Source organism: Schistocerca cancellata, chromosome 3, assembly GCF_023864275.1.
Source record: "Schistocerca cancellata isolate TAMUIC-IGC-003103 chromosome 3, iqSchCanc2.1, whole genome shotgun sequence".
NCBI classification, from domain to species: domain Eukaryota; kingdom Metazoa; phylum Arthropoda; class Insecta; order Orthoptera; family Acrididae; genus Schistocerca; species Schistocerca cancellata.
In genome coordinates, this window is record NC_064628.1 from 788,896,488 (window position 1) to 788,919,473 (window position 22,986).

General features: G+C 39.0%; 1 protein-coding gene across 4 annotated transcripts in view; it reads right to left on the minus strand.

Moving 5' to 3' along the window:
* LOC126175842 (chromodomain-helicase-DNA-binding protein Mi-2 homolog) overlaps nt 1-19,680 on the minus strand; it is a 165,826-nt gene extending 146,146 nt beyond the window's left edge. For 3 of the 4 annotated variants that reach the window (XR_007535620.1, XR_007535622.1, XM_049922847.1), the window contains exons 1-4: nt 19,510-19,680; nt 18,855-18,958; nt 16,475-16,606; nt 15,893-16,022 (exon numbers count right to left, since the gene is read on the minus strand). Coding sequence is in view for 1 of the 4 variants with exons in the window: in XM_049922847.1 (XP_049778804.1) it covers nt 15,893-16,022; nt 16,475-16,606; nt 18,855-18,958; nt 19,510-19,546 (403 nt within the window). In the remaining 3 variants the exon portion in view is untranslated. The remainder of the gene's footprint in view (nt 1-15,892; nt 16,023-16,474; nt 16,607-18,854; nt 18,959-19,509) is intronic. The other variant, XR_007535621.1, reaches the window with a different exon arrangement.
* Between the last annotated feature and the right edge of the window lie 3,306 nt (nt 19,681-22,986).

A 22,986-nucleotide genomic window follows, 5' to 3' on the forward strand; every position in this document is an offset into this window, starting at 1 on the left:
CAATCCTCCCAAAAAAAGTGACACCATTATTACATATTCCTTGCACAGATATGAGTGTGGCTGAAAGAAACAGTGATTACTTTTATTACTATTTTGGACTGCAGATGTGCATACTGTGTATCCAATACACAAAACTAGCCTGCAGTGCCAAAAAGCTAGCTTGCAGTACTAAAAACTGATTGAAACATGGAAAAAAGGGTGTTTAGGAAGTAACTATGATATACTGATGGTTCCTGCATGGGAAAGACCAAAAGAAACTCAAGAAAGACTAACATTTTTACATGAAATGCAATGACACTTTACAAATGGATAAGAAGATTCGAAAACCCAATTCTGAATGTATCAACATTTTTCATTACCTGGCTCATAGTCACTGTCCTATTTTCATCCTCTTAACTCAATACAAGGAATTACTACCATCTTCCAGGGGATATTCCTTCCGTGTCAATAATACAAACAAAATTCCAACTACAGTCATCCCTAACAATAGCCTTTTCAATGCAGCTATTCAACTGGCAAGTTTGCATTTGATACCTGTGTTAAATATATAGGGTTATTCATCCAACTTTCAAGAATACAAGCAGTGGCAACTCTTTACAGACCAAAAGATGTAATATGAGTGGTGTGTTTACATACCAAAAAGCTAGTACCAATTCTTAATGGCACTCTTAATTCAGTATTGGAAAGAAAAAAAAAAAAAAGCTCTTAAAATTTTCACAGACATTGAACAATATGGACATTATAACAGGAAGTTGGTGCACTGATCAGGAAAAGTTATTACATAACTAGGCTCTGCCCACTGAAAGTGACTTTGTAAAAGTACATTTACCAAGAGTACACTCAAATATACATTGGTTGGCAAAACAAGTGATGCACCCAGAAGGTAAGGAGAAAATGAAATGGAACGTCACTGGCAAACAATTTGGCAAATGTAAGCCTATTTATAAGTACGACATCGTACCCACCCTGTTTGGGATGGTTGGGAAGGGTGTCAAAGCCAGTGAATCCTCTCCTGAGGCAAGTTGGCCTACAACTGCTGCAGCTGCTCCTTGCTATCATGGATATTGGTACTGGGACAGAGCTGATGTCCAAGCTGGTCACACACGTGTTCTACTTTAGCACAGATGTGAAGATCTTGCTGGCCACAGGAGTACCTCAACATCACACACAGTTCAACATTGAGACATCTGCCACATGTGGTCACGAATTTTCCTGTTGACAAACAGTACCACGATACTGTTGCATGAAACTTAACACAAGAGCATGCTAGATGTCCGTGAAGAGCTGCTGTGCCATCCAACAGTTTCATCAACGACCTGAAGTAATATCTGATGGTTCCCCACACCTTAATGCCAGGAGTTAAATTCTACATCTACATCCATACTCCGCAAGCCACCCGACGGTGTGTGGCGGAGGGTACCTTGAGTACCTCTATCGGTTCTCCCTTCTATTCCAGTCTCGTATTGTTCGTGGAAAGAAGGATTGTCAGTATGCCTCTGTGTGGGCTCCAATCTCACTGATTTTATGGTCTCTTCGCGAGATATACGTAGGAGGGAGCAATATACTGCTTGACTCTTCGGTGAAGGTATGTTCTCGAAACTTTGACAAAAGCCCGTAGCGAGCTACTGAGCGTCTCTCCTGCAGAGTCTTCCACTGGAGTTTATCTATCATCTCCGTAACGCTTTCGCGATTACTAAATGATCCTGTAACGAAGCGCGCTGCTCTCCGTTGGATCTTCTCTATATCTTCTATCAACCCTATCTGGTACGGATCCCACACTGCTGAGCAGTATTCAAGCAGTGGGCGAACAAGCGTACTGTAACCTACTTCCTTTGTTTTCGGATTGCATTTCCTTAGGATTCTTCCAATGAATCTCAGTCTGGCATCTGCTTTACCGACGATCAACATTATATGATCATTCCATTTTAAATCACTCCTAATGCGTACTCCCAGATAATTTATGGTATTAACTGCTTCCAGTTGCTGACCTGCTATTTTGTAGCTAAATGACAAAGGATCTATCTTTCTGTGTATTCGCAGCACATTACACTTGTCTACATTGAGATTCAATTGCCATTCCCTGCACCACGCGTCAATTCGCTGCAGATCCTCCTGCATTTCAGTACAATTTTCCATTGTTACAACTTCTCGATACACCACAGCATCATCTGCAAAAAGCCTCAGTGAACTTCCGATGTCATCCACCAGGACATTTATGTATATTGTGAATAGCAACAGTCCTATGACACTCCCCTGCGGCACACCTGAAATCACTCTTACTTCGGAAGACTTCTCTCCATTGAGAATGACATGCTGCGTCCTGTTCTCTAGGAACTCCTCAATCCAATCACACAATTGGTCTGATAGTCCATATGCTCTTACTTTGTTCATTAAACGACTGTGGGGAACTGTATCGAACGCCTTGCGGAAGTCAAGAAACACGGCATCTACCTGTGAACCCGTGTCTATGGCCCTCTGAGTCTCGTGGACGAATAGCGCGACCTGAGTTTCACATGGCCGTCTTTTTCGAAACCCATGCTGATTCCTACAGAGTAAATTTCTAGTCTCCAGAAAAGTCATTATACTCGAACACAATACGTGTTCCAAAATTCTACAACTGATCGACGTTAGAGATATAGGTCTATAGTTCTGCACATCTGTTCGACATCCCTTCTTGAAAACGGGGATGACCTGTGCCCTTTTCCAATCCTTTGGAATGTTACGCTCTTCTAGAGACCTACGGTACACCGCTGCAAGAAGGGGGGCAAGTTCCTTCGCGCACTCTGTGTAAAATTGAACAGGTATCCCATCAGGTCCAGAGTCCGTAACTCTTTTGAGCGATTTTAATTGTTTCTCTATCCCTCTGTCGTCTATTTCGATATCTACCATTTTGTCATCTGTGCGACAATCTAGAGAATGAACTACAGTGCAATCTTCCTCTGTGAAACAACTTTGGAAAAAGACATTTAGTATTTCGACCTTTAGTCTGTCATCCTCTGTTTCAGTACCATTTTGGTCACAGAGTGTCTGGACATTTTGTTTTGATCCACCTACCGCTTTGACATAAGACCAGAATTTCTTAGGATTTTCTGCCAAGTCAGTACATAGAACTTTACTTTCGAATTCATTGAACGCCTCTCGCATAGCCCTCCTCACACTACATTTCGCTTCGCGTAATTTTTGTTTGTCTGCAAGGCTTTGGCTATGTTTATGTTTGCTGAGAAGTTCCCTTTGCTTCCGCAGCAGTTTTCTAACTCGGTTGTTGTACCACGGTGGCTCTTTTCCATCTCTTACGATCTTGCTTGGCACATACTCATCTAACGCATTATGTACGACGGTTTTGAACTTTGTCCACTGATCCTCAACACTATCTGTACTTGAGACAAAACTTTTGTGTTGAGCCAACAGGTACTCTGAAATCTGCCTTTTGTCACTTTTTCTAAACAGAAAAATCTTCCTACCCTTTTTAATATTCCTATTTACGGCTGAAATCATCAATGCCGTAACCGCTTTATGATCGCTGATTCCCTGTTCTGCGTTAACTTTTTCAAATAGTTCGGGTCTGTTTGTCACCAGAAGGTTTAATATGTTATCCCCACGAGTCGGTTCTCTGTTTAACTGCTCAAGGTAGTTTTCAGATAAAGCACTTAAAAAAATTTCACTGGATTCTTTGTCCCTGCCACCCGTTATGAACGTCTGAGTCTCCCAGTCTATATCCGGCAAATTAAAATCTCCACCCAGAACTATAACATGGTGGGGAAATCTACTCGAAATATTTTCCAAATTATCCTTCTGGTGCTCAGCCACAACAGCTGCTGAGCCAGGGGGCCTATAGAGACATCGAATTATCATGTCTGAGCCTGCTTTAACCGCGACGTTCACCCAAATCATTTCACATTTCGTATCTCCGTCAATTTCCTTCGATACTACTGCACTTCTTATCGCTATAAACACGCCTCCCCCTTCACTGTCCAGCCTGTCTCTGCGGTATACATTCCATTGTTGTGCTTCTCCAAGACATTAAGTGAATGGCACCTCTCCTCAGATCACTGCCATGCTCACTGGTCATAACCTGTAGAATGCAGAACGGAGATTCATTGCTTCATACAGCGCAGCACCATTCACAAGCAGTCCGTGCTTTCCGATCACAGTATCATACCAAGTGCAGCATTAGTGTAGTATTGTTAATAGCAGCCTACACTTGGGTTAGTAATTCCCCAATTCAGCTGCTGTCAGTCTGGTGTGGGGTGACAACAGAATTTCGTGGGGACTGCATTACTTATTTTCAGATGGCAGGTGCGCTTGTGAGGGGTTTACAATGTGCCTGGTGCACCAAATGTCAATCCTCCCATGTAGTGCTCAAACATGGTAAACCACAGCTTTGACAATTAGTATGCCTGCCCTCACATTCCTATGCAGTCCACCATTGAGACAGATGCCGCACACATCTGGATATTGCACAATTCATTAAGCCAGCCACATGGAGATTCACAATGAGGCCTCCTTCAAGCTGATAACACTTGTCATGAGTATGTGGCATAGCTGTGTCCTTCACAGTGCTCATTCAACATTTAACATAACGCACCAGGTCTGGTAACAACACTAAACATCAATAACACTAATGAACTCTGGTGGCTATTCTGTCATTGACAATTGCAACTCTTAATCATGTCTTCTCAGTGCTTCACTTTTTCTTTCAGGCAGTTTAGTTTAGTGAACAGAGCTCTAACATAAAGGTAGTGAGAAACACGAAGTTATTGTCTCTCTTCATTTTATAATCACTTTCAGCCATTGGTATGATGAGGTTATGAAATCTTTTAGAGCTGCATGTAACATTGTGTGGATAATATGATACACTCCCAACACCTCCCCACACAGCAGATTAGTAGGGTCAGTAATGAACTGTCTAAGGTGATCAGGGTTTGTCAGCTGCTGTATATTCATCAGCTCCTATTGTAATTAATGTGGGAGAGTGAATTTTCAGAAAACCTTTTTGAAACACAAAATCTCTGATGACTGATATGCTCTCTCCTTTGACCTGACTGTTTTCACATTCCAAAGATTCAGCTTATTCAATGCTGTTTCATAACTTCCCTCCTTACACTAATAGCTTTCATTCATGGTCTGCTCTATCCCTCTTCTAAGACTAGGGACCTATTAGCTAGCATCACAGTATGGTCGGGTGTGTTACATCAAATATAAAAAGTACCAGGATCATCAAACAAATCCTATGCCACTTTAGAATGGTGCACAGTATCTAGTGACAGTACAACTTCGCCAATTGCTGCTAATTTTATCATCAGGCTTACGAAGATTTTTAAGCACTTAGATCTTACCCAAGACTACTGGGAATATAGCTCTACCTAAATGTTTAGTGGAGCTGTTCAGTGCTCAGTGGCCTAGAGGACCACAAATATAGTTTCAGAGATCCCACTGCCATATGCGACTTCCTCCAGTTGGGTACACACATGATCCTAGCCCAAGGCCTATCAAACAGTTGATTATATTTCTATCACCAATAGATGTTGAGGTAGGAATCCTAGAAAAGGTCCTTTTACACACACGGCATTTTGGAATATATTGGTAGTGCATGCCATTGCACGCATACTGATGTTGTGTGTCCTCAAATTATATGGCACTATTCGACCCATGGTCTAATTCAATAAATCACACTCAACAGTGTGTGGAGTGCTGCTTTGGGTGTAAATTTTATGTGCAGGAGAGATTTGGTCCTAGCTGTAAAATTATTTTTGCATTATTTCAATTTCACATAAGTAAACTATCAAAATTTACTGACCCATAAAATTCTTTCCAAATGAGTGACATAACCTGCTGTGGTAGAGGAAAGAAGGAAACCATCGGAAAAATGTTATCAGAGCACAAAAAACTGTGAATAACCTTCCATTTAAAATAGAAGATTGACTGAAAAGTGGGCTATTAGCTGCCTCATTTTACATTCCTCTGCATCTTCAAAAAATTTTCCCAAATACTTTATCATGTGAACAAATTTGGGTCCTTTTATGCTGCAACAGAAGGAGACAGTGGCAGTGGGAAAGAGATGGAAAAGTAATAAATATTGTAAGATATTAGAAACTGGTTGTGGTATAGAAAGAGCAAAGGAGACAATGGCAGTGTGACAACAGATTGGTTGGTTGATTTGGGGGGAGGGGACCAAACAGCAAGGTCATTGGTCCCATTGGATTAGGGATGGATGGCAGCCATGCCTTTTCGAAGGAATCATCCCGGCATTTGCCTGAAGCGATCTAGGGAAATCATGGAAAATCCTGAATCAGAATGGCTGGACGCAGGTTTGAACTATCGTCCTCCCGAAATCCAGTGGTGAAAGGTGAAGATGGACACCGCGGCAGGGGAACATAGTTGACAGTGTTAGGGAAAGAGATGGAGAAAGTGCCAGTGGGAGAAGAAGCAGAAAGGGGATGTCGGTTGAGATCCAGGAATGAGAGAGAGAGAGAGAGAGAGAGAGAGAGAGAGAGAGAGAGAGAGAGAGACAGACAGACTTAAAGATGACAATGAGTTAGGCTCAATGAGTGAGAGAGATTGGGTAAGCAGGAATGGACGAGTGTGAGTGACTTGTAGCAAAGGACTAGCAGGTGTGAACGAGTTACAGTTTAAGGAACTTGTGCAAGAGAGGTGAGTTGGATGTTAACATGATTATGAAACTGTTCACATCTCAAAATTGTTGGGAAAATTTATTAAAGGTGCTGAGGAATATAGAATGTTGCTCCCAATTGCTATCTGTTATGAAATTGTAAGTCAGTAGGAAATGACAATGTTGTAGTACCACAAACAAAAACAAATTATTGCAATACACTTTTGCAAAGGCACAATAACTATTTATTGGAGTACAACAGTTATATAAAATTGACTGAAATGTGCTGGAAGGCCTTTAATGAGAATACATTACAAGTATTTCATTCTAAATCTTCCAGCGAAATAATCACTTTCTTTCTCTTCCAAAGTTACGAGGTGGAGAGCATAACTTCAGCACCAACCACCATCAGTAGTAAACCTTGGTTCTAGATATTAGTCACCTCACATGACATTAACCACAGCAAAATCACTATAGTAAATATGTTGGGGCAAGACTGCCCATGGCTGTCTTCTCATTTCAATAACTTGTATCTTCCATTGCGTACTACAATATTTTACTAAAAAAATTTGTGGTGAATGTCCACTCCAGTTGCAGTTATCTCTCTTATTGTATTGGGAAGTACTAAGAGTTGGCTTCAACACATTAAGTATGTTTATTACCGATACTCGGTGACAATAAGCACTGGTATGCCCTTTTAAGTTTCCTTTCAATTATCCTGTTTCTATGAGAATGTTTACTGAACAGTGTTTATGACGGCAGTTCGCAGCTGAACAATGTATTGTTACTGCAATGAATCTTTCACTTTGCAGAGGAATGTGTACAGATTTCAAAGCTTCCTGTTGGATTAAAACCATGTCCTGATGCAAGACAGTTTTAATCTGCCCTGGAGCTTCAAATGTATTGTTAACCTTTAAAAAGAAATTTCACATGGACCACAAGATGCACGGTCCACAAGATGACTCTGCACCTCAATGTGCCATTGTGAATAGACAGTGTTGGTGCAGCTTCTTACAGTGCTCTACTGGTATATGGGGGATTACAGTGTGACTCGCAAAGACAGCATACAGCAATCCGATTCTTTTATTTTTTATGTAACTTTTTTATATTTATGATAAATGAAATTCAGAAGTCAAATATTGACCTCTGTAAGTAGTTTGACGCAACTTCAAAAAATTCAAAAAATCTACACTAATTTTCCGAGTAGTGTCAATAATCTAAAGCAAATTCAATTATTTGACAGGCCACGTGGCTCTAGGGTAGAAGGCTCGCCAGACGAGCAGTTTGGCTTCAATTCCTGGCCGATCCAAATTTTTAAAGTGCACGTTCTGCAAGCTTTTACATGAAGCCTAAAATACATGTCAAACTTCTCTGGAGCAGTCTGAGATAAAGGCAGACAGATTAGTGTTACAGAAATTGCTCTTACAGAGAATACGAAATTAAAAATGGAAAAAGAAGTCACGCTACAAGCTTCACTATTCTCGGTATCTCTTGAGATCAGGGTGTATACGTGGACAAGGGAAAAAAATTCCCGGATTTTTCCCGGATTTCCCGGTTAAAAATACACTTTCTCCCGGATGAAAACACACTTTTTCCGCGCTATTAAGTGACAGTTTTTTTTTTTTGCATCAATAAGTACGCTGTATATTTTCGTATCACGAAAGTATAAATTCGAATCACACCAGACACCGCATGTTACTTTCCGAACCATGTAATCGAGATTACGATACGCTTTTGTAAGCGAATCATTGCTCATGTCACGTGATCCCGCCAGCCGATGACAGCGGATATTCAGAGCGTAGGACACGTGATGTAGTCTGCTAATAGCAACATCACTGTTAAGTAGCGCGGATACACAAACAGGAAAAGTTAATGTTTTAAATTAATATACACAGTGTTGCTACAAGAAAAGCAAAGCTTTCACGTACAACATTGGTCTCTAAGGTTAATAAGCTGCAACAGAAGCTAAGCTTTCACATATAATGTTGATTTTTCTTGCCCGTGTTACACTGTAAGATACATCACACAAATGTGCCAGTAAAATTTTTAGCCAAGTCCAGTGACTTGTTCTCAAAGTTTTCCACAAATAAATTAGCTACCGCAGAGGAGCGAGAGCTTCCCATAGCACTACATCAATTTGCTCATAATAACGACACGATTGTCTGATCTGGGCTCTAAATACTTCTAATCGCTCGTCATCAAACGCTCTGTGATTTAAGGAATTCATCGCACATCCTCACACATAGTTCCACTCGCGAAAGAGGAAATTTGCTTTGAAAGTAACGTTTTTCAAACAGCCATTCGCAATACTTTCCCGCGACCTGTTAGAAATAGGTTCGTTTCAGCAGTCGTCAGAGAGCGCCAGGTAAGAGGCGCCACCGCGCTTTGGCAGCTACGATGACACAGGAAGCCCGTATGTTTGTATGTGTAAAACATTAAATGATCTTACGTTACGTCATAAAAGAAAAGAGGCCGAAATATCGTTGTCTAATGCTGCGTAAGTTGTTAATACAAATACTACCCATGACTTGGGTGGTGTCTCAAATCTGATTACGTTTATTTTGTCGCTGTCTGCTAGATAAAACAAAATAGGTCTTTCTAACACTGCAGAAATTGTAACACATACCAAATAAACGAGACTGTTTTTGCACAAATGGTCATTTTTATAACACGACAGAATATAATTCACGAAGACCAACATAAAATGCCTATTAGGCCTACTACAAGCAAATAATTTAATGTTAGAAAATAGTTTCACATTTCATTCATACGCCCCAGTTTCTCGAGCATGAGATCGAAGAGTAGTAGTACGAGATTTTTACTTAAATTTGGAATCGTCATATTCTTCCCTAATTGGTGTGATGTCCCCGTTCCTCGTTCTAACAAACAATCTTGTCATGACTAACGCTGGAACTATTCCTGCCTTTGTCAAAATTTAGTTGCTGGTTAACTTCACTAACCCTGCCAGAATCACCGGTTTAGTTATCCCTGATTATTCTCCGGTTAGGCGTTGTTATGTTCGTACAAACCACTTTCCGCCCTACTTCCAGAATAGAAGTTAATCTGCTGCTAGAAGGGGGCTGTACAACTGGCCCTTACAAGTGGAGCGATCTGGCCAAAAATTTTCTGACAAAATTTCATTTTCTTGGATACACCGAGAAGATAATACGTAATCTTTCTTACCTGTTATTCCTGTTAGTCCTTTATTTCCACTCTGGTAGTCTGACTATGGATTTCGCTAGTAACTGTAGCACAGCTGATCATTCCAAGCCCAATCAACCACATAATCAGACAGCGGTTGGCGTTCACCCGTTCGGCTTTACTCTGCTCAGCTCGTATAACCCGGTCCCCTTTTGCTTGCAGGAAAGTTTATTTCTAGATGCGGCGAGGATTCCCCTGACAGACATCACGTACACTAGGCACGCATTCAAAAATTAACTTATGATTCATTCAGAAATCAACTTACAGAGTGCGTTCAAAAACCAAGAGGGATGCGTTTCAAAATCATGAGTAATCGGTAGACCAACGTGCGCTGGATGCTGGGCTCTTTGTGAAACATGATTTTTTTCTTCTCAAGAATATGAATTTGGCGCCCCCTCCACCCCCGTAATTGTCATTCGGGTCAGATACATCGGTTTGCCCTGCCACTCAACTGCGCATGCGCATGAGCCCGCTCGTAACTCCTATAACGAATCTAGTTAAACCGTTGTGACGTCACTCTCATCGGAGACATTTTGTTGTTATAAAGCATTGCATAGTCTTCCTAACACCTTTGACACATTTTGTTGTTGGCAAACGTTTGTATGAGCACTGTGTTTTGTTGTTGTATGTGACACATTTCCTTTGCAATTTATGTTTTATTTTCATATTTTTTCTCGTTCACGTTTTATTGTTGTAGTATTATTCTGCAGTAGCGGGATAGAGTAATATCCTTTGTTAGAGCATCGATTCTTACCAGTCAATATTGCAAAAATTTAACTGAAACCTAAAATAATGAAAAATTCCCGTAATTCTAAAAAATTCCCGGGTTTTTCCCGGTTTTCTCCGGATGAAAAAATTCCCGGGTTTTTCCCGGATCTCCCGGTTGTCCCGGGTCGTATACACCCTGGAGATACTTATCTAATCTCTGAGATGTTAAAATAATGACAGTATGTGTATGCGTACACACAACATATCCAAATCTCTTTCCACTGATGACGCTGTTATTAGCTGAAATGCAGACGAAGTTTTCCATTCGGTATAAAGTGTAACCACACTTTTATGTTCCGATGTAAACGTTTTCCCCACTGATTAAGGAATGTTTTCGCTCTTTGTCCACAATGTCAATTCGCACCTGATTGTGTGTTAACATTAATAATTTTCCTGTGATTTACATATTATGAAACAATGTTTGTGGAGAAAAGAAACTGATTTAACTGATACAGAATGACTCTGGCATGGCACTTGCTTTCAAGTAATATTTACAAACATTACACAATTACGTTTCTTGCCACTAGGGCACTCTACTCAAAAGATATGAATCGCTAGAAGTCTGAACAATTTGTGCTCTTTCTCCTGCTGCTACCAAGCTCTACTCAACGTGGCAACTTATGAGAAGAACTACGTTTTGAATAATGACTGATCGCAACAGTATTGAAACTGTCTACTGCGGAAGTGTAACTTCGTGAACATGACACCTCGAAAGCATATTTTACACGTTACATTGTTTGGCCACTTGTAGTACTAGTTGACACCTTCGCACTTTTTGTGTGGCTCAAACATTTCTATTTTAAATAATGAAACAATGCACCAGTCACCTATTTTTTCATTCTTAGCAAAATGTGTTTCGAGAATTTATATTTATGTAAGTATGTAACATGAGTGATGGTTCGCAAGCATGCATCTCTCTCTCTCTCTCTCTCTCTCTCTCTCTCTCTCTCTCTGTGTGTGTGTGTGTGTGTGTGTGTGTGTGTGTGTGTGTGTGTGTGTGTGTGTGTGTGTGTGGTGGGGGGGTCATGCGTAATGGGGGAGGCACAATACCTTATGACCTTAAAATGATGACTACAGTGCAAGGGCAATGTGAACACACAAAATATTATGTAAATATTTGCACTTGGCAATTCTTGAAAAGTGTTGTGCTACGGATGACAAAATATGTAGCTGGTGCAGTGTTGTCATCCTTAAATAATTAATGACATGACTGCAGGCTTTCAAAAACATCAATTATGATGAATGAAATTAAGTCAAATGTTTCTGCTTTCCAGGCAGTTACCAGTTCCAGTACAAAATTCAGATAACCTTTACTGGACAATAAAGAAGACACTGACGAGTATTTTGATGCCTGTTATGTACAAATACAGTACATAAACTACACAAATGGAAAGACAGATCATACACTCAACTTTTACTGCTTCAAGAAAACTATTTCTCACATTTTACTCCATTTTCGAGGCTTCTTGAAAAGTGTAAAAGTGGGGTTTCACTGTAATAATTTTATAAAACAAGTCTGAAAAAGCCCTGAAAATCAATAATTATTATAGTAAAATAATACACACCGAGCATATCAAAAAGGCGGTACAAAATAATTATATAGTCAAAGAATCAGTTTATGAGTTTTTTTGCATGCAGGCCAGTTGAAGGCAATGAGTGGATGAACAGCAAAGAAACTTTTAAAGCAAAAACTGTTTTAAAATGAAGGGGTGCTATGTGAGCACTATGTACGTGCAATAACTACAGTGAAACCCCGCTTTTACACTTTTCAAGGGACTTAAAAAAAAATGGTCTAAAAAGCAGGAAATAATGTTTTAAGCTGTAAAAGTTACTTATAAGATAACCCCTCACATTTTCACACTTCATGTATAATATATGTACGTAATAGGCACCAAAATACTTGTCAGGGACTTTTTCATTAATGGTTTATTATTTAATACAAACCACTGATGATACTGGAAATGATAACTGTCTGGGAAGTAGCAACGTTTGACTCAATTTCATACGTCATAATTGATGTTTTTGAATGCCTGCAGCTGTCATTCACTATTTAAATAATGAAATACTGCACTTGTTACATGCTTTTTCATGCTTAGCATGACGTGTTTCGAGAATATTTTCCTCGTTGTCAAGTGCAAATATGTATATAAGTATTTTGTGTGGTGTTTGAAGATGTGTTATTCCGAGTCTCTTGCACTGTAGTCATCTTTTTGAGTTTATCAGGTACTGCGCCTCCCCAGTTAAGTGGAAACCACACACATGCAAAGTATCACTCACATTGTTTCTGTAACACCACAAATAATACATATGTAAATATTGCACTTGAGAATAAGAATAAACTCTTGTAACATGTTTTCCTCAGCATGAAAAAAAGAAATACATAACTGGTACCGTGCTTAAACTAAAAACATTTGAGCAACACGAAGTGAATGAGGGTGTCAACCAGCACTACAATTGGCCAAACGCTGAAACACGCTGAATATGGTTCGACAGACGTGTTGAGATGATCACAACAATCAAGAAACGGTGTATGCACAGTAGAGACAGTCTGGAAAATGGTTGCAATTGACCATGATATCTTTATTAGAATGAATGTAGTTACTCCCATCAGCCACCACACCAAGTAGAGCTGGGTAGCGGCAAGAGATACAGCACGAATTGTTTTAACTTTTACGCATTTACCATGTTAAATCCCCCGAGTAGAATGCCCTAGTATCAAGAAACTTAAGCACATAATATTTGTAAACATTACTGGATGGCCAACATCATGCCAGAGTCACATTTTTATGTAACGCATAAATTGCAGGAAAATTATAAATATGTAGGTGCAAAAACAGGTGCTAATTAGCATTGTGGACATAGGAAATTTGATGGGTACAATAAAAAATACCATAAATGGTGGGAAAATGTTAATTCCGGAAATGTAAAAGCGTGGTTATACGGTATAAGATAAAAGGGAAAAAACCAAATGGATCAGACTGTACTAAACGCCACTACTGAAATCCCTTTTACATGATCTCAATTGACTATGCGGAACAACTGCATCAACTGCAGCAATCCTGGTATTTTATTCCTGTACTGAGTCTAATCTGGTTTGAGTAGTGGCATCAAAACTGTCACTGTTGTGAGAGCTATCTGCTGTACAGTTTGACATCTGAATGGTGAAAGTGAGATGAGGGACTATTGTTTTTCTGGAAAAAGTCAGCACAGTCTATAGATCAGTGACATCATACATACACCCACATCATTGTTGGTTGCTAATTTACAGGCAAACGCGAAAGGTTCACGAACTTTGAGTACTCAATTTTGAGCAGGACGCCACTCATGTAAAACGGGCTTCAGACGCTTGATAATGAAACGAAGGTGGCCAGGACCTCTACCAAGGCAAATGGATGGTAGACGAATTAAGATGTACTGTGCTAGATCCAAGGTATAAGAAAAAGACAGAAAGCAGCGCAATGGACAATGTTATACAGGGGAAAGGAAGTAGGCGGTAGGTGCAGCAAAAAAATATTGCTGCTCCACTTCGAGCTTCCTCTACCGCTTCATTTTGTTTGCTAAAGAGGAACATACAACACTCAAGGAATGGCTGTATATAAGCTTTCTTTATGGCTCACTTACATTCCTAATAAATTTCTCAATAAATGTAAGCCATATGCTTGATTTCGCAGCAACTAAGTTTGTAAGTCCACTCCAGTTTAAGTAATTGTGGAAAATAATCCCTAACTGTTTGACCGCTGTGATTGAGCATCATCTTACTGAATTTGTTAACCATTTTGATGCAACAGACGGACTCTTTGCTTTCTGTGCCGAGGCTGCTTTTGTTATGGTTGTACGGCCTACCAAATACTGGTGCCTGTGCTGAGAGCTGGCATTCTGGCCGAAATGGAATACTTACCATTCAAATTTCTTAAAACTACTATGTGAACAAATTTGCTTTTTGCATATCTTACAGTCTAATATCTGCACTCGATAAAGCACTGAATTTCTTTTTGTTATCCGCCCTGCTTACTGTGCAGCAACAAATTAAGTAAAACATTGCACAAAATTTTAAAGAATTCGCAGCAGTAAAAACACACTGTATGAACTTTGCATATGGTTTGTTTCAGCTTATACATTACAGTGAATGAAATTTAGACAAAATAACACAATTTTACTTAAAACTATCCGATTTCAATCCCGAGCTATATATCCGAAGGACGGTAGTATGTGATGTGCTCATTCACGTCCTTGCATCATCTTATCTCAAATGATTAAATATATGTAAGCGAGATTTTCTTCAAATGATAGCATGCAATGAGGCATATACGTTGTATGATAAGCACTCAGAACTTTTTTATTCAGTGAAATATAGAAGTAGCTCATCCACAGCAGTGAGAGGTTGGCAGCTCAAGACGCATTCAAATGCCCACAGCAGAGTACCAAACTCCAAGCAGCGCACACAGTGTAGCATGTAAACACATCCACAGAAGTGAAAGGGTTAATGAGGCAGTTAGAAAAGGTAGTTACAACCAAAACGTTTAGTTAAACTGAATTACTAGGAGTAGCAGGTAAGAAGTAAAAAACTTTCATTTGAATGTTTACTGATATGCATAGTAGAGAAAAAATTACACTGAAATAACCAAGTCATACTTCGATATTTGAGTGATATGCCCAGCAGCTGCTTCATCTATTGAGGTAATGGAGTATACAACACTTCGCAAACTATTCCAGTTTATGATAGAAATCCCCAGGCAATGGAAGACTGCCAACATAGAATGTAGTTTTGAGGTATGGAAAGTAGTAAAGTTAATGCAGGAGTCATTCTTGTTTCCATATTCCTGAAGTATTCTCAGCAAGTTACTTCACAATCAATGACACTTGTCAACAACCACAGCATAACAAAACATATAATAAATAACTTGCAAATCATGCAGAAAATATAGAAATATTGAGGTAACTGTCTGATAGCACAAAGTCCTTCCCCTGAATATAAAAAATACACCTAAAGATGGCCAGAGGACTTTCATGTACCTTCCTACGTCATCGTTTCAGTGCAATAAGTATTTCGCCCATTATTTCATCAAAGTCAAATGAGTTCTACACACACCTACCACTAGAAGTTTTATAGTATAATTACCAGATTTTAAACATCACATAACAGTTGTGTAGACATTAGTTTAGCATGCAAACAATTTGTTTTTGAATATGTAACTGCTTAAACTAGTTAATGTCAGATATTTTTTAAGACTGTTTAATATATGGAATAGAAGTTAGCTTCAAAAACAGCAATCTACTTTTCATGAGGAAATTCTTTACAGAATTATGTCTTACCAGAATTAGAGTCCTGGACGAGAGGAGTGGGAGTATGTTTTGGCGTGCTACGAGATTTACGTGACTTGCGGTTACCACTGAAATCCGAGTCATTGCCACCACCTTCTTCATCATATCCATAGTCACTTTCCTGTGAAAAGAAAAAGGAAATGATTTTTTTCAAACACTATAAAATTTGTCTAGAAACCTTCTGAATTGTTAAGGCTGAGTTCTTAAATCGCAGTGACTCAATACTGCCCTCTCATTTTAAAGAAAATGTGCTCCAGGTTTTTTTCTTTTTAACATATTCATGACAACCATTTCATTTACTGTGTATTCTTGTTTTTCTGACACATTACACATACTAGAGGACGTCCTCAATATGAATCTATTGGAACACAGATCACATTTAATCTAATCCAGTGCTAAAAGTTGTCTATGAAATGAATCTTATTAACTGTTCTACTGTTTAAATCAGCCAATACTTGGGTCCTGCGTTTCCAAACTCCAAGAATTGAACTTACTCTTGAAATTCCTGGGGGGAAGGGAGGGGGTGGTAGGAGAAGAAAGGGCATTAAATTAGATAACATATTTTAATAATACCTCGCCACTATCAGCTTTTTTCTTCTTTTTCTTTTTCTTCCCCTTCTTGTCTTCTCCTTTGGCTTTTCTCTTCTTTCCTTTCTTTCGTTTATTGCGACCATCTTCTGGCTCATACTCATCGTCTTCTTCCTGCTTTGGATCATACAGATGGACACAAAACATTAAATAAATAAAAACTAAGCACACATAATAACAGAAAAGTGACAATACTACAAAGCAAGCATTTAACAGAAGTAACTGGCTTGTTACCACCACAGCAAAATGAGCAGGGCCTATGAGGAATAAGGGTTAGTTGTTTAAATGAATACATCTAATATTAAACTAAATAGCTACATGCATAATTTCCTTACAAACCAGTAGCAATACTTCTGGTGATAACAGTAAAATACAAATGACAGGGGAATCTATCTTCTGTAGTTTCTGTGCCCAATTCACTGATCATAACTATTAGCTCACTATTAGGGTTCACTTTCAATTTAGAAAGACGTTTAGCTAGTCCCATTAATGGGAAGAGTGAAACTGTTGAAAATTTTGTTAGCTAGAGCATGATACACGGGTGTACCAACCAATTCATACGTAACTATGTCAAATGATGACTCAAATCTACCCATTTAGACGTACATCTAGAATGACCGATGTAACAACTTTTGATTTAAGTTAAGTTCTCACAAATTATAAAACTAGCCTCACACTGGAATGAGAACAAAACTACACCCTTATAACTGTTTCGAGCTGTGTCATTTGACTCTCAGAGCAAATTTATTAAACTGTAAAAATATACCCAACGATAATACATTATCACAGACAAATTATTCCAAAGTAATATGTTATTAATTCCAACAATTAGTGGTGAGTGCAGGCAGCGGTCTTATCAGTTTGAAGAGTGGGAACCACATGTTCACAACTGGGTGTTTTTAACATCACAATTCTTTCAACACCATGTTTAAAGTACTTCTTTTCATCTATGTACATACTCCACAAGCCACTGTGGAGTGCATGGCAGAAAGTACTTTGCACCACTGATAGTCATTTCCACTTCACAACTAACATCAGTAATTCTCATATGGCAATTTATTAATTCCTTGGCTAACACTGGAATGCTACATAGGCCCTAGTTCTGGATATGTGGTCCTTGACACAGCTTGCATATCTAATATGTGTTACACAATATCAATATTCAAATGTCAAAAAACGAATATGCAGAGACACCCACACCACAATCTGATGTTCAGAAGAATGGTATAACACTTCTTTCCCTGTGTGGCCACAGACACACAAACAGTTCACAGGAAATGCATTTTCACATATGGACAGGACGATGGGACATTATGCCAAGATACTTTTCTTAACATTTTCTTGACAAACATGAAATGGCACAGATGCTAATACAACTGTTGACACCTAAACAAAGACGTCTTCATGCATGCCAATGGAAGACTTTTCTATAGAAAAAAGTGATTCTTTGATTAGAACTGTGAGTGAAAGAGCTAGAACCACATACTAATTTATCAAATTAAGAAATTTCTTACAGATTTCGATCATGCTGTACTAAGACAATTCTCTTGACAACTGTACTCTACCACATTGCAGTCAGTCTTGTACTAGTATCTATATACTCTAATCACCAAAAGTCTATCACATGATGCAACTGGACATAAAATTCTTGTGACACGTGGTGGTTTTCTATTTCCCTCACAATATAAGCTGCACCATGCTACTCTATTGTGTAAGAACAGTTATTAAAGACCTAGTGAATAAGAAGGGGAAATATACCCTTCCAGAAATTATTTCTATAATATTTACAAGTATTTTTCACATACACATTTAACAATACCTAACACTGATATTTATTGGAGAGCTATTAACTTACAGCTGTAAAATTTTAATTAATCTAGCTACATAGCATCATGTTTATGCAACTGGATTTCTTATTAGCTCTGTATTGGGCCTGATATGAGAGTAGTTTATTATTTATACAACTGGAAAACAAACAGGGAGCAACAATGCCAACTTTGTTTAACGGTAAGTGGTGATTCAGGAAAGAAGGAATATTTTATAACACAAACATGCAATGTTCCCAGATAAATGTCTGCAAGTGATCAGTGCATGTCAAACGCTATAATGCATCCAATACAATTAAGGTGAACAGCTTTTTTACTCTACTTATGTTCAGTCCACAAACTCTAGAACTATGCAATGATGGGCTTAGTCTTCCGAAATACTGAATGAAAGTTCTGTTGTGGCAATTTCTTTCCAATGATCAAGTTAATTTCACAGAATTAGAAAAGTAAATATGTTCTACTGAAGTGACATGCCATGATAACAGATGAACATATTCAAACTGTCCAAGTAATAAGTAAAATAAACATGCTTTCCTTACCCCTCCTTGTGGTCCTTCCTCTGATTCTGGTGAATTTTCCTCAGTTGTACCTTCAGGACGTGAGGTACTTGCACTTGCTTCCTCCCCAACTTCGTCATCACCGCCTAGATTAAAGAACAACAAATGCCCTTTTCGAAACAGTAACGAAATTCATAATCGCAATTTAGTTAAACATATTCTTGTTCAACTGTGAAACACACAACACTTTTTATACACGTTAGAAGACTACATGACTTCAAGCTCTCTCGTATGAAAAGTTATTAATTTTTTTGGAAACTGTTAGAATTCTTTTCTACAAGTAAAAATAAAAATGTTTTCATATTTTGCGAAAATAGTTTATCAATTTCTTTGATAGCCTCCATTTTGTTAAGGACACAACAGAAGCCCGCGCGGCTGTCAGAAAAATAATGTCCCCCCTCCCCCTAACTTGATCACACATTTTACATTCTTCTCTGTCACTTAATAACTTCAATGTAAGCATGCATCTGAAGCATTACGAGATGTCAACAGACAATTTGCGAACGCAATGCCGTCCTTTCTAGCAGTATTATCATCAAGTCGAACGATAACCTCACAACATGATTTTGTAGTCCCGCTTCCGAGTCCTATGTCGACGATGCGATCTCCCAAAACACAAAAGCGTGACAAAACTTACCGGCGAAAGACTCGTCTTCAACTTCATCTGATGCCATGTTCAACCTAATACGAACTAGAAACCGGAGTTATGTGCTTTTATTATCACAATTTTCGAAAAATACGAGGCATACAGTCATTTAAATAAATTTATCTATGTACCACCGACACCACGCTTCAGCACCTTGAAGAAGCGAAGTATCGACTGTTCTGCGCATGCGCAGATAACCTCCGTTCTCGCCACAGAATTTGAGAATCCGTCAGCGCGGGAGAGACTCAGATTCGAAGCGTTTCAACACACAGTTTTATCACGTAGTATGTTATTTAACAGAGGGATTTTAAGTTCCTAAAATGAAAATTGTATTTCGACCGTTAATTTTTTTCACTGTAACGTGGTGTAGCATTTAGCTGTTAATTATATACATTATTCAAATTAAACTGCACACGTCGCTCACCCCAATTCACCCCCCGCCCGTTCCCCGCCGTCCGCGGCTACTCTTTTGCCTGGGCTAGGTCAAATATTGATTGATTTTGAGACAAAGTTGTTCACTGGCAATCCTTTGCCTGTTTGCGCTGCGCAGGTTGTCAGCAATAACAATAGCATATACAAAGGAGGATTACCCGTACAGCATGCCCGCAAACTATGACTTCCCCAAAATGTTGTAAAGACATTTTTCCAAAGCGATTGCATAAGATTTTGAACTGGGTAAATAAAGAATTGCGTGTTTCAAGACATCCTTGCCCTCGTTTTTGTTTATATTTTGATCATACCATAAATTATATACCGGTGGAGGTAAAAAAGTCACGTGTGTTTTCGTAAATACCCACTTGTCTCCGTGAACCACTGCCAACCACTCGCTGTTATGGTAGGCAGATACCCCTTTTTCCTCCATCGATGATGGAGCTCAGTTGCGTTGGTTGTTGTCCTTGGGTGACGAAAATGTAGAAGATGGATTCTCTCTCTTTTTGTAATACACTGTTGTCCTATAAGAAGAACGAGAATGCTTCAAATGTCTTGGGTAGTGGCGTGTGTTGAGTAGCAGAGATGTGCGAGCGAGACAAGTTACGCGGAAAATGTTCAAGCAAGCAGATTTTTTTTGTTGCTTTTTTTTTTTGAATGGTCCCGAACCGCAAACTGTAAACGCTATGTTCTACCTATTTTTATCCTGTAAGTTATATAACGCGAAACTCGGAGCGTGTACAGCAGTACGGTATTAATTTGGAAATAAACAGAAAAGATAGTTTGTCAATAATATGCCAAACTTGAGAATGTTTGCACACTCTCAAACACAAAAACAAAGACAGCATGGCGGAACAAAATCGAAGAATGACAAAGACGACTTACTGTAATCGAAGGAATGCAATGATTAAGCTAAGGACGACGATGATAGATGTCATAGCAGAGGTACAGAGGTACCTCGACAGAAAATATTTCATCAGAAGTTTTACGATGCTTCTCAAGTTATCCCTAGAACGCTTAACAAAAAAAGTGCATTAACGTAATATTGTGCAATATTTAGTATGGTTCGAAATATTGGACGATCAAGACGTTGTTGGTCTACTTGGGAAAACTATAAGAAGCGTCAACATTTCACTCATGAAGATTTGAATTGAGGTCGCAAGACATAAATGACTATCAGAATTGTTTATATACTGATGACGAAACAGTCTATGCATTGCTGAAAGTAGTTGCTCGTGTCAGCGAAAACAAAAAATTTACACTGGAAGATGCATCTTGTATTTATTTGAAATTCAAAATGCACACGCAAAACTATTGTAAGCGAGAACTCTTAAGAATCATTCCAAATTGTGTGTTTCCTTTCTGTTCATCTGCCCGAAGATCCTATAATACCGACAATGATTTGTACATTTCGATTCACTCTGATATAAATGGTCAGCCTTCTTGTTCTGAATTCATTTTAGTGGATAAAATCAACACTGAACACAAGGAACCCAAGGACTGTACTTCACACAAGCACGTGAGACAAGGATACTGCCCATAGATGGCACAATATTTCTCAGACAGTGCGATACATTTCAGACTTTTTTGATCTGTTAAGTATCACTGCAGGACCTCTCAAAATAACCCGTACACATTCAATATTATTGGACATCCGGAAATACTGAGCAATAATATTGACCGCCTAGGCGGAGTAAGTTCAAATCGAACCAAAGAACACGACCAACAAAAACCGAAAAGGAAAGAAATAGAATATGAATGAAAACTCTTCTCGGAAATTAACAAGTCTGAAAGCAGGGGCTTCTGTCTGGAACCTGAGGCGTTCCATTATGACCCCATGAAAGAATGCAGACCAAGGTCTGCATGTGGACCTTGACGCAAACAACGTAAAAGTGTCGCCATCTGAAAATTGGACAAGTCATGTGCATTCTGTGGCACTAAGATATTCAAAGGCAAGACAAGGTGCACGTGTCGCTCGAGTGTAAAAGACGGCTTGCCAGCGGAAAAAGTGCCGTCACATATAGCTTAAGTAACTTCAAATTCGATCAAATCGCTGTTGTAGTTCTAAGCAATAGCAGTACCCAGTATATGCTACAAAAAAATTGTAAATTTAAATGAATCGTGGTTTTTCACGTGGCAATAATACGTAGGGGTGATCACGAGTTGGCTGGCCCGAAACTTTATTCTGCTACAGCCCGCACAACAATACTCCGGATATAGTATATACGCAAGTGTTGTAAAGAAACCGTATGAAGAGTGACTGATGAAGAAAATATTTAACATTAACTAAAAAAGTTAACCTTTTACTCTGTCCAGGTGAAATTTGGTAAAGCAAAGAGTTATTTCATATCAGACAAATCATCAGGTTTTAGTTCGTCCTTTTTCGAGAACAAGTCCTGAACTTCTCATTTTGGGGCTAAAGTTCCCACATGGTGCAAGAAGGTAACACACTGAAGGTTCTCAATTCCTTGTGCTAGACTGTGATGAGAATATTTTGTGTAAAATAATACTACATGAAAAATCGTCTTTTAAATGTCTATTGGACCATCAATGCTGCCGTACCATGCAGACACATACATAGGGCCTTTTTTGTGATGGTGTTTTCACAGTAACAATGTGTTCATTATTGCCTAGGGCCCAAAATAATATCGCTCTACAGCAGGATGTGCACTGAAACGAACCGTTTTGGGAGATTAATATGGTGTGCTAACTCGGAAACTGTATTTCTATCTTTACCTTGTAAGTACGCTTAATCTGACGTCCTTACTGAATAACTGAGATAAGAGAAGAACAAATAGTATGTCATTGGAGACAGGACCTAATAATAGCAGCATCTTGTGCGAGGTGCTGTAGAGAAGAGCGCTAGGGCTTTCTTCAAACCAGTCTCATCCTAACCAACACGTTTCTTCTGATTTTCTCGTGCATGGTTATTGACAGATTTGGCATGTGAAAGTGAGCGTTTTCTAAAAGTTTTCGAACCGTGTAACCGAAGCGGGACTTTGATACCAGCCCAGTATTCACCCAGTGAGATTTGGGAAT